Source organism: Aquarana catesbeiana, linkage group LG02 (assembly GCF_042186555.1).
Source record: "Aquarana catesbeiana isolate 2022-GZ linkage group LG02, ASM4218655v1, whole genome shotgun sequence".
Taxonomy (NCBI): Eukaryota; Metazoa; Chordata; class Amphibia; order Anura; family Ranidae; genus Aquarana; species Aquarana catesbeiana.
The window spans coordinates 747,153,133-747,165,177 of record NC_133325.1 but is presented as its reverse complement, the minus strand read 5'-3'; the positions used below and the strand labels follow the sequence as shown (position 1 = coordinate 747,165,177).

The following is a 12,045-nucleotide window of genomic DNA, read 5'->3' as shown; positions in this document are numbered from 1 at the left end:
GAAAAAAAGGTGGTAATAATTTTTTAAATGTATACCCAAATGTTTTGCCTTTCATTTTTTTTAACTGAATGGGTTGTTTTACAAGATGAGGGTTTACATCTACTTAAATGTATAGTTCTAATGCAACATATATTTGTCTCCTATCAGTTACTTTCCTGTGACACAAGGCTCCCTGCACACCATCCAGTGTCTTTCTCCATTCTTAAGTATAGAGGAAAAGGAGTTACTTTTAATCCAGTGTATCTCACACCTTATGTCTTGCATGCCAAATGCTGTGACCTGCATTGATGGTGAGTAGAAAACACCACATATAGTGCTCTCAATGTTATGGATTTATGATGTTGTACAAGACCTTTTTAATAAAGGGGCAATAAAGTATTTGCCCCACACAACCAAGAAACCTGCAAATAATGGTGATTAAAGAGGAGAATGTGCGTTTTTCCTTACCCTCTTAACCACTTCCATACCGGGCCTATTCTGTCACTCCTCTTTTACATGTAAAAATCATAATTTTTTTGCTAGAAAATTACTCAGAACCCCCAAACATTGTATATTTTTTTTTTTTAGCAGACGCCCTAGGGAATAAAATGGCACTCATTGCAACTTTTTATGTCACACGGTATTTGTGCAGCAATTATTCAGTGAAAGATGATGTTACGCCAAGTAAATAGATACCCAACATGTCATGCTTTAAAATTGCGCACACTCGTGGAATGGCGCCAAACTTTGGTACTTAAAAAAAAAAAAAAAATATATATAGCAATACTCACGGTGGAGCTGCTGGTTTAAGCGACTGTGTTCCCCTTATGTGTTTTCACTCACCAGAGCGCTTAACCCCTGCAGGGGTACAAGCGTGAAGTATTACTCCCGTTCACGGAGTTACGATATCCCCCTAGTTACGTTGCAGAGGGGAGACAGCGGAGTCTCCTTCCTTTTCCACCCATGGACGGTCCTTTGCCCTGAAGCTGCATATATATATGTAGCGCACACCTACTTAGGTGAGTGCTAGATTAGATAGTTAGGTGTAGAAATACCAAATTACCAGTGTTTTACCCTGTGGTGTAAGCTGGTGGGTTTGATTGGCATGGGAGGTTGATTAGAATAGAGGAAGGTGTGGCCACCTACACTCTGCCTGTATAGTTTCCTCCATTTTCTAAGACTTAATCTGGAAAGTGGGAGGAATAAAGGAATAGAGTGGCAGGTAGTTCTGGAAGATCCCTCTGGACCAGTCATTAATTTGCTTGGGCAGAGACAGGACTTCTATAAAAGGCTTGGTCACATGCTTCTAGGGGTCGCTTGGAGTTTGGAAATCCAGAGAGAAGGATGTAGAGATGAGTACAGCTTTGGTGCTCTCCCCAGTGGGGGAGGGGGAGGGAAATCTGTATGTGGAGAAGAGATTACAGGACATTCTTCTTGGCGGTTGCTAATACTGACAGACACAAGGACTGGGAGAGGATCCTCTATGTGCTTCATGGATGGTCGCTCGGTAACACACATGAGCGTAACCCAGGGGAACAGTGCTTCTAAAGACTTTATAGGGATTAGTGTGCGGGTTCAGGAGAACAGGGCTGGGCCTTAGAGAACTAATACCCTGGAGGAATCCAAAAGTCATCTCTTGGACTTTATTCAGAGTATCGTCCATAGAGTTAGACTAGAAGTGCTGTGCAGTCAGGAAAAGGTGACTAACAGGAGGAAGAGGAGATGCATTACACAATTTGGAACTGGTGCAAGATGGAAGTTTTATTCACAAAGGCTTCATAGATTCTAGATTGAATGTTGTATTCTCATCGCTTAAATCATTGGAAGTTATTCAGAGTGGCTTTTCAATGTAATGCAGCATTAAACACCAGAAGCAAGAATAAAGTTGTATAAAGTTTAACTGTTCATGGACTGTCTGTCGTGTCAATTCTGTGAGGGATAGGGGGTAACGGGAACACACTTCAGGGAAGAACTACCCAGTTCTTTTTTTTTTTTTTTTTTTTCAAAATCGTCACTCTTTTCTGATCAAATACCACCAAAAGAAAGCTCTATTTGTGGGAAAAAATGGACATTAACTTTGGGTACAACATCGCACGACCTCGCAATTGTCAGTTAAAGCGATGCAGTGCCGTATTGCAAAAAATGGCCTGGTCATTTAGGGGGTAAATCCTTCTGGGGCTGAAGTGGTTAAAATAACAAACATGTTTTACTTACCTGCTCTGTGCAGTGGTTTTGTACAGAGCAGCCCCGATCCTCCTCTTCTCTAGTCCCCCACCAGCGCTCCTGGCTCCAACCTTCTGCCAAGTGACCCCAGAGCAAAGTCCTTGCTGTGGGGACACCCAAGCAGGATCGCACCTGCCCCCTCTCCCCCCTCTTTTTTTCTCATTGGTTCACTGGCTGTGATTGACAGCAATGGGAGCCAATCCCACTGCTGTCTCAGCCAGTGAAGAGGGAGAGTCCCCAGCGGGCCAAGACTTTTGTACACATCGCTGGTTTGTGATGGGGCCCATGTAAGTATTTTGGGGGGGCTGCACACAGAAGGTTTTTTTATCTTCATACATAGAATGCATGAAGGTAAAAAGCCTTGAGCCTTTAGAACCACTTTTCATCCAACTCTACAACATAACCTGTGGTGGGACACTGCGATCGCTTGGGGGAAATTCGGAAAAAAATGGATATACCCTTCTTCATCTCCAGGCATCTGCCCATCCAAGGCAACCCAATGTTCTCATCGGGACTAGATCACAAAGCTTTCTCTTTTTGGCACAGAAGGCTTGAATTTTTTTTTTTTTCCTTTTGGACCTAGACTCAGGGTCCCCCCTTATATTCAAGGTTATTGTTGAAATTTTTTCTCTACATTTTCTACTATTGGCAATGCATCAGTTTCGTCACCACCCAATACAGGATCAGAGGTAAAAGATTCCAATTATCTATAATAGGGCACTCATATTCCATATTGGACATCTGCAAACCTTTAATAGGCAACCTGACCCCATCCTTCAACTCTTTATCAGCAGCTAACTGGGGAAAAGACTTCCCCTATGAAGAAATCACTGTCAAGATGCTCCAGGGGTACAAAAGTATACCAAATGAAACTTGGAGTGAGACTCAACTGAAACTTATACATCATGCTTACATACCCTTCTTGATTGAAAAATCCAGTGCTAAATCTGGTATATGCCTGCTTTGTCTACAGTGGAGGCCTTTTCTCTCCCATCGCTTTTGGTCCTGTCCGCATATCTCCATTTTTTTGGGATCAAGCTCTCGCATTTATATATGGAATTACTCTCCTCCGGATCCCAAAGGACCCCTTTCTCCTGTTCTTTGGATACTGGAATAACCACCTTTTGTCCAAGAGCATCGACAAAAGATATTTACCAGCATACTCCATGGATTCTAATATGTCTTCTAGTGGCCCGGAGAACCATCCTAAATAATTAGACTACCTCTTCCTGCCCAACAGTTTCTCTGGTTAAACACGGGCTAATGCCGCTTACACACGAGCGGAATGTCTGAAAAAAAAGTGCGACGGAAGCTTTTCATCATCTATTCCGATCGTGTGTATGCCTCATTGGACTCTTTTTTTCGAAAATTCTGACGGACCTAGAAAAGGAACATGTTCTAAATATTTCCGACAGAACCATTTCCTATTGGGAAAACCATTCATATGTATGCTGTTCCGACGGACCAAAAACGACGCATGCTCTGAAGCAAGTACGAGACGGAAGCTACTGGCTATTGCACTTCCTTTTTCTAGTCCCGGCGTACGTGTTGTACGTCATCGCGTTCTGGACGGTCGGACTTTGGTGTGACTGTGTGTAGGCAAGACCGCTTGAGCGTAATTCTGTCGGAGAAACCTTCGGAGTTTATTCCGATGGCAAAACCGGTCATGTGTACAGGGCATAACACTGCAGTTCTACAGGGAGAAAATCAGCACTGACTTTACCCTCGCTACTTCTATTAAACGCTTCCACATGAGATAGGGAGCTTTCATGTTTATGACTTTGTCTTTGGAGGAATACAAGTCTTTTCATTATACTTTTACCTACTTCCAAGGATTATGTAAACTATATGACACAGTGGATACCTTTTTATTTATTTATTTATTTATTTATTTCAGGTACTTATATAGCGCCGTCAATTTACGCAGCGCTTTACATATACATTGTACATTCCCATCAGTCCCTACCCTCAAGGAGCTTACAATCTAAGGTCCCTAACTCACATTCGTACATACTAGGGACAATTTAGACAGGATCCGATTAACCTACCAGCATGTCTTTGGAGTGTGGGAGGAAACCGGAGTACCCAGAGGAAACCCACGCAGGCACAGGGAGAACATGCAAACTCCAGGCAGGTAGTGTCATATTTGGGATTCGACCCAGCAACCCTTTTTACTGCTAGGCAAAAGTGCTATCCACTACACCACTGTGCCGTACCTTTTTAGTAAGTCCTCCTTCCTGGACTTTTGGGGCAAAGCCTCACCTAATGTTAGCTGATCATTTACTCAAGTATTATCGCTATATCACATTGATTACTACCACATACTTTGGGTTCATGTGTCTCGTTTTAGTTCTTTATTGAGCAGTGTTCTGCCCCCCCCCCATCTTCCCTCCCCGCCAATGTCCAGCCATGATCCATCCAGTTCCCTCATGGTTTTTCTTTGTTTTTCTTTGTCTTTTTCTTTTTTCTCTCCCATTTGAATATGAGATATTATTATTTCTTTCTAGATTTCTCTCATATTCATTATATAGTTTATAGCTCTTACGTATTCATTGTTATCATGTTGATGTAACCTCTCTGTTATGAACATTATCGTTTGGACAAAAAAAAATTGTCAGATCAATGTGATGGCTCTCCCATCACACTATTGTCTTTGTACTTTGTACATATCTTTCAATAAATTTGAGTAATAAAAAAAATAAAAACACTTTAACCCTTTGCCATATACATTTTCTCTTTAAAATGATAGACCTGTTGCCTGTAGAATGATTCTGCGAGTTTAGAAATTGTATTGATGTTCTACAGAAGAAGACACTTTGAAATTCAATTGTATTTTTATGTCAACAAAGCTAAAATGGCAGATAATACTCCACTTATACATTTTTGTGTAAATAAAACTAAAGTGGTATTAAACACAAAATCCAAAATGTATTGTATTACAGCTTACCTGTCATTAGATGTGGTGGCTGCATTGGTTTTCTTTTCTTTCCTTTTTTTTTCTTTTTTTTTTTTTTTATAAAGGGTTTTTCCCCTCTGTTTTCACCTGGTGATGTGGTCAGCAACACACCTTCTGCAGAGTACCTCACTCTGGATGAAGGAGCACAAGAGCTGTACTAACAAATTTAAATACACAAACAAATAGAAGCCTAATTCCATTTAATACTTTATAAGTCGTTCTAGCAAACCATTTTTTTTTTATATAAACGTTTTACCTAAATAAAAGCTGATCATTGTAAGCATACCTGTCAGAGTTGGTTTGTCTCATCCCTGTAAATGCTACATGTGCAGGAGAGCTTGTTCTGTTGAAAAGCAACAGGCTTACATGGGAAGTTCACCAGGTGTACTGTATAAAAAAAGCCTAAAAAAGAAAACGAATGCAGCCATCACATCTAAGAATTGGTAAGCTGCAATATTTACTTTTTTTTGGTTTAATACTGCTTTAACTAAAACCCGCATTGCTGGTTTAAACAATAGTTTCTGCTCTGCTTCTGTTTTCTTCTTGTTCATTTGTTTGATCCATGTTCTTGGCCATTTGCTATTTACAAGGAACCAAATCACTACTTGTTTGCTATGACTGTTGTATTCCATATATGGTGCCGTTTTGTAAGATAATGTTTTATAGTTTTGAATTTTGCAACTTTCTTTTATTTCCATTCCCAGGAGGATTTGGTTATCTTGCCATTATCAATTCTTGCCTGGATTCTGAATGCCCTCCTTCTCCTGATTTTCTTCCTGGAACATTAAAAATGATTTTCTCTTGGAAGAATGAGCACGAAGAGCTCTTTCTTTTCAGCAAGTAAGTGATCACAAATTGACATTAATTATTATATAGTGGGCACAAAAAAAAGTCAGATAAACCTTTTCCAGAAAAATCTGTAGGTTACCATGCTTAATAGGTTGAATAATTTTAAAGGATAAGTTCACCTTTATCAACATGTTACCTTAAATGCAGGTGTAACATGTGACATGTTGAGCATCCACTACCTCACCCCCTGATCCCCTTCCTCCCTCCCTGTGACAGTGGACTGAGGACCTTCTCCCCTCACCCACTGTCACAATTTGAAAAGAATCTAGAAATATGGGTGATACCGCACCAACCTATAGGCTGATAAGCAGCCAACAGAACAACTAGACAACAACTAGACTAATTGTGATACAAACGAAAAAATAAAGTGTAGTGCTAATAAATAATGCAATATATGATGTGTATTTAAATGCATAAAAACGTGTGTGAGAGGAGAGACAGTCAGCAAGGACTTTTGAAACTTTTGAATGTGTGTATTTTCATCAGGCGATTCCAAATCGCAGAGGGAAAATTTGCAAATATATTAAAAACCAGTGCAAATCAATATAGAGTGCATAGACAACAATGTCAACATATAACAGTGACTTGTATAATAAAAATGTACACATATATGAACACAAGCACTAAAGGGTCTTGTATAGTTCGAACAAAATCTAAGTCTCACAAATGTCACCAATGCGACAAGATGCAGTGAAAAGGTGACATATATACAATCTTTAGATGAATGTTTTCAATGGTGGATATACACCCTGGAGTGCCTTCATCATCAAGAACGCAAGAGGAGAAAGGGATACTCTTACCAGGAGCGATGGACCCAGCTCGCCTTATGGTGGTGGGTCAATAAGGCATAGAAGCAAAGACCAAAAGTCAGACTCTCAGGATGGACTGCACGGTAACCTCTCCAATCAGCAGATGGAAATCAGGGACGCCAAATATATGCAGAAAATTGCCCCGCTAACCCGATACCAGCTTGATAGGCACTTATCATCCAAGCAAGAAGTATGGAGTTTAGCAGCATAAACAAAAAAGAAAAAATCTCCACATGGTGTAAATCCGTATGGTAGGATTTATTAGTAGCAATAAAAACGGATATCCAAAAATATATATTCCATAAAAGCAGATAAAAACAGCGCAGTGAAAGGTGACCACAGCCGGCGTATTGTACCCTACGCGTTTCGTCTTGAGACTTCAACTGGGGTAATTATTATATAGTGGGCACAAAAAAAAGTCAGATAAACCTTTTCCAGAAAAATCTGTAGGTTACCATGCTTAATAGGTTGAATAATTTAAAGGATAAGTTCACCTTTATCAACATGTTACCTTAAATACAGATGTGACATGTTGAGCATCCACTACCTCACCCCCTGATCCCCTTCCTCCCTCCCTGTGACAGTGGACTGAGGACCTTCTCCCCTCACCCACTGTCACAATTTGAAAAGAGCACTGCCAAGCGGGGCTCCAACCACACTGCTGTGTCATTCATAAACAAAGTTCTGGGAAAGAATGAACTACAACTACCATCAGCCATTGTAGCTGACGGCTTGCAGTTCTCAATGAACTGCAAGGGTGCTGGTGAGCACTCTTAGTTCATTGATCTTCCTGGACTTCAGTAATTGCCTGCCCGTGTTAGAGGTATGGGCAGACAGCTATACTGATAGTTTGTATGAGCCTGACATTGCACCCATGATCTGCTGATTGGAGGTGCAATGCTTTGCAGGCGCCTAAGAAAAAAATACATTATAAATGCAATTTTTTTTACCTGCAAAATACGTGCATTTATTATTTTTTAGAGGGTGAACTGAGCCTTTAGCCCTCGTTCACACTGAAAACGGCTTTTGAAATTGTGCGAGTTAACCAGACTGGCACGATTTCAAAGCTGCATTTCAGTCTGACTTCGGAGGCAACTTGAAAGACATCTGTGCAGGTTCATGCACAGATGTCTATTGAAATCGCCCCCATAGTTACCAAAAGTAGTGCAGGAACTACTGTTGGAAATCGGAGCACCGCCGCAAAGTAGGCGGCGCACCATTTGGGACGCTCCTATTGCCGGCAATAGGCTCCGAATTGACATGTCAAATACCGATGTGAACGGGGGCTTAAAGTGATTTTAAACTCTGTGAGGCTGCTTTACTAAAACTGGAGAGTGCAAATCTAGTGCAGCTGTGCATGGTAGGCAGCTTCCAGTTTTCTTTGAAAGCTTTAGGCTCGGTTCACACAGGGGCGACTTGTCAGGCGACCTAGTCGCCTGACAAGTCGCCTCCCGTTCTGTGCTACAGAACCGTTCTAATAGGAGCGACGCAAGTCGCTCCGACTTAGAAAAAGGTTCCTGTACTACTTTGGGGGCGACTTGCAAGTCGTGCCGCCCTTGTGTGAACCGGCACTAATAGAACAAGCTGAAGTTAGAAGCTGTTTGGTTGCAATGTACAGGTGCACCAGATTTGCACTCTCCAGTTTTAGTAAATCAACACCTTTTTGTTTTTTGTTTTTTTTAAATTTGATGGTTCACACATACCTGTTGATATGTTTTTATATATATAGATATATATATCTATATATATATATATATACATATATATCTATATATATATTCCACTTCTTTCCTCCAGTAGCTTGGGGCCCAAAGGCCCCAGCTTCCCAGATGTCCCCTAGCTAGTGTTGTGCTAGGGAAACACTTGCGCATGCTCCCTCCCTGAATCAAGTTGTGTGCATTCTTAGACGCACAATGCATTCACAAGTGATGCCCCTGCATCCTCCTCTTAGCAGTTTCGCTGATGGCATCAAGCACTTATTGCTCGCTGCCCTCCGTATGTCGTGAGGATTCACTTGTGCGACTTGTCCTTCGACTTGGGACTGCAAAGTTGCATGACAAGTCGTTCCCAATGATTTCCAATGATAACCATTCATATCTGTGCAACTCCAAGTCGTGCCGGCCTTCAAAGTAGTACCTGTACTACTTTGGTCCGACTCTTATGCGAGTTGAGGTCCACAGACCACAAGTTTACACAGGCATTCCCTAAAATCGCATGACTTAAGTCGCAGCAGTGTGAAAGGGGCCTTAGAACTACTTTAACAAATACTGCTTTTGCCATCAATTTTAATTCAAGGGGGACAATAGTGAGCAGTCAGAAAAACACAATGTCTCTTTTTTTTTCCTAAAAGACTGGTCCTCTAGCAGCATATGCTCACATGTGGAGGTACTTATAAATATTGTGACAATTTTCTGATCCAACCAAATGAATCCAGATTGGGAGAAGCTGCTTGCTATTGGGGGCACTGGTCAAGGGGGAGGAGCCAGGATCACCGTCAGGGGACCCGAGAAAAAGAGGATCAGGGGTACTCTGTGCAAAACCATTGCACAGAGGAGGTAAGTATAAAATGTTTATTTGAAAAAAAACAAAACAAAAAAACTTTAATATGACTTTAACAGGTCCATTCACTGGAAATACCTGACCAGTTGTGAGAGCCAGGTGTCTACAAACTTTTGGCCATATGATGTGTGTGGCTGCCATGGAGATAAAAGATGAGCCATTCACTTTTAGCTAGATTAGGTAACCATCTCCCATGTCTGTGCGTGTGTTTAAAAGAAAAAAATAAATACATTTTTAATGCAATCCTGAGGTCTTTAGTAATGACCAGACTAAGCTTGTTCCTGGTGTGATTTTAGAGCATTTGTATCATGGAAATTTTCTACAGTTCACACAAATTATAGTGATAGAGAATTGCACTACAGTGAAAAAATATATGTACTGGATTTAGCTTTTTGCATATAGTGTAAAGCAAATACATAGTGTGAATGAGTGCTGCATTTGTGAAATTTATCCAACCAATTGTGTATAACTATATTGTAACAGATGTAGATATTGTAAAAATAACACAACAAATAATCAAATACACCAAAAATAGTAAAACTGCACCAATATGCTGTGCTCAAAGTCCCTAACATAAACAATGCTCTGGGTGAAAAAGCACAATCGGTAGAACGGGTGACATGAATCTTCCACCGGATATCCCAAAAGTGCACTGTCACCTGGAAAATTAACCCTCACCATAAAGGACAAACTCAAATGAAGGAAACGGAATCCCCAATTCTACCAGATTCATACAGCTGGTAGATTCAGATTCAAACAGCATACAGCACATTGATAAGTATTTCGCTCCATAGCCTCTTGACCACTATTGATCAGTGGTTCACATACATTCTAAGCCTCAAGTACGAAGATGCCATTTGGATGCCTTCCTGCCAGTAGCTCAATAGCTTTCAGTAGACCGAATGGCGATGTATGCAATACAGGCAACAAAATTTCCAAGCTGGGCTATTATGGCTGTAGAATAGATCACTGTCTCTAGATGTTTCTGCACTGATAGCACTTCTTTTGGGGGGTCAGATGAAAGGGAATATAGCACACTGAGGCTCCTTTGTCCAGCCTGCACCTCCCTTTCAGGTCTTGTCTCCTGTGTATCTCTCTCCCCACTGCAACCTTGCATCTTCCTTAGGTTTCTCTGCTTCCTTTTGTTCAGTCCGGGAGTCCAGCACTGTCTTCACCCAGGCCAGTTCTTCACTGGCCAATGCCTGTTATAATATATGTAGCACCCTCTTAGGTAGGTGCTAGAGAGAGAGAGTATAGTTTTAGGTTTCCCTGCCTACCAGGAAGGCTATTGGGTACATTTAAGTGCTCTCTGCCTACCTGGAAGGGTCTGCTCATTGTGCTCATATGTTGCTCATGCTGTCTGCCTGTTTCTCACTGGTCCAATAAGATGAGGCATATTGGACAGTTGGAGGAAACATGACAAATGTGGGAGCATAGGCGTAGTTATAGCCCTGGCCATTGGCAGAACCAGGTGCCTCAAGTCATGCTGGGTGACTGTATATATGCCTAGGGCACATGTGCTTGTGGTCTTCGGCTGGAGAACGGGGTCCCGGAGTGATGGGGGTTTCTTCCCCTCCTCTGTACAGGCTGCCATGCGGTCTCAGGTCAACCCGAGGGCCGGAACTGTGAAAGCTGCAACCCAGATGTCCTGTAGAGTTGACTAGGAGGGAGACATGTCTAGAAGGATCTGTTCCTGGTCACTGTGAGTACAGACCTGTGTCTAGGGGCCTGTCCTGCGAGGGCCATCCTTCCTGGCTAGTGAAGTCAGTGGACGGTGTCAGCCAAAGGGGATACTGGTGAGTGTCCTGAAGAAGAGTGGTGCATTGAGTCTGCTGCCAGAGTGAGCCAAGGACTTATTATCCCACACAGCTATAGTGTGGTCCAGCAGGGGAATCTGCTATCCAATTCTGTTTAATGGGGTCAAGTGAGAGTTGTCCTCGTCTGTGCATAGTTCAAGTTAGAGTAGCCCACTAATCCATGCTCATATCCAAGTTCTACCAATAAATACTAAAAACCAAATACCCTAGACTGATCATTGGGTAACGAGTGGAAGAGTGTGCAGGTGTAGTGTGAAAATCCCCAAGTGTCCGGCTGCAGGATAATCAGAGGGAGGCCCAGGAAAGACCATACCCAGCAACCCCTGGGGGGCAGTGCTACATATAGATTTTCAAAATTGGTTGGATAATTTTCATAAGCGCAGCACTCATTTGCAATACTCACACACAATATACATAAGCAAATGAACATGTGTCAGCCTTTGTAGATATGAAAGGGCCTTTCTATCTATGTTGGGAGAAAATGGCTTGTCAGGTCTGACCATTAGGAAGCCATTTAGAAAATCCGCTTTAAAAAAAAGAAATAAAAAAAGTGTGTGTATATGTATGTATGTATGTATGTATATATATATATATATAAAGTAAGTACACCCCTCACACTGAAGAAATTACACTTTGCTACAATATAAAGTAGTGAGTGTACAGCTTGAATAACTCAACACACAGCCATTAAATGCCTAAACCGCTGGCAACAAAAGTGAGTACACCCCTAAGTGAAAATGTCCAAATTTTCCACCATTATTTTCCAGCACTGCCTTAACCCTCTTGGGCATGGAGTTCACAGGTTGCCACTGGAGTCTTCTTCCATGAGGACATCACGGAGCTGGTGTAATTT

At 41.7% G+C, this 12,045-nt stretch overlaps 1 protein-coding gene across 2 annotated transcripts in view; it reads left to right on the top strand.

Annotated features, from left to right (window-relative positions):
- Nucleotides 1–12,045, top strand: part of LTN1 (listerin E3 ubiquitin protein ligase 1) — a 160,428-nt gene that overhangs the window by 85,815 nt on the left and 62,568 nt on the right. For both annotated transcript variants that reach the window (XR_012241792.1, XM_073617090.1), the window contains exons 19-20: nucleotides 148–290; nucleotides 5,863–5,998. Coding sequence is in view for 1 of the 2 variants with exons in the window: in XM_073617090.1 (XP_073473191.1) it covers nucleotides 148–290; nucleotides 5,863–5,998 (279 nt within the window). In the remaining variant the exon portion in view is untranslated. The remainder of the gene's footprint in view (nucleotides 1–147; nucleotides 291–5,862; nucleotides 5,999–12,045) is intronic.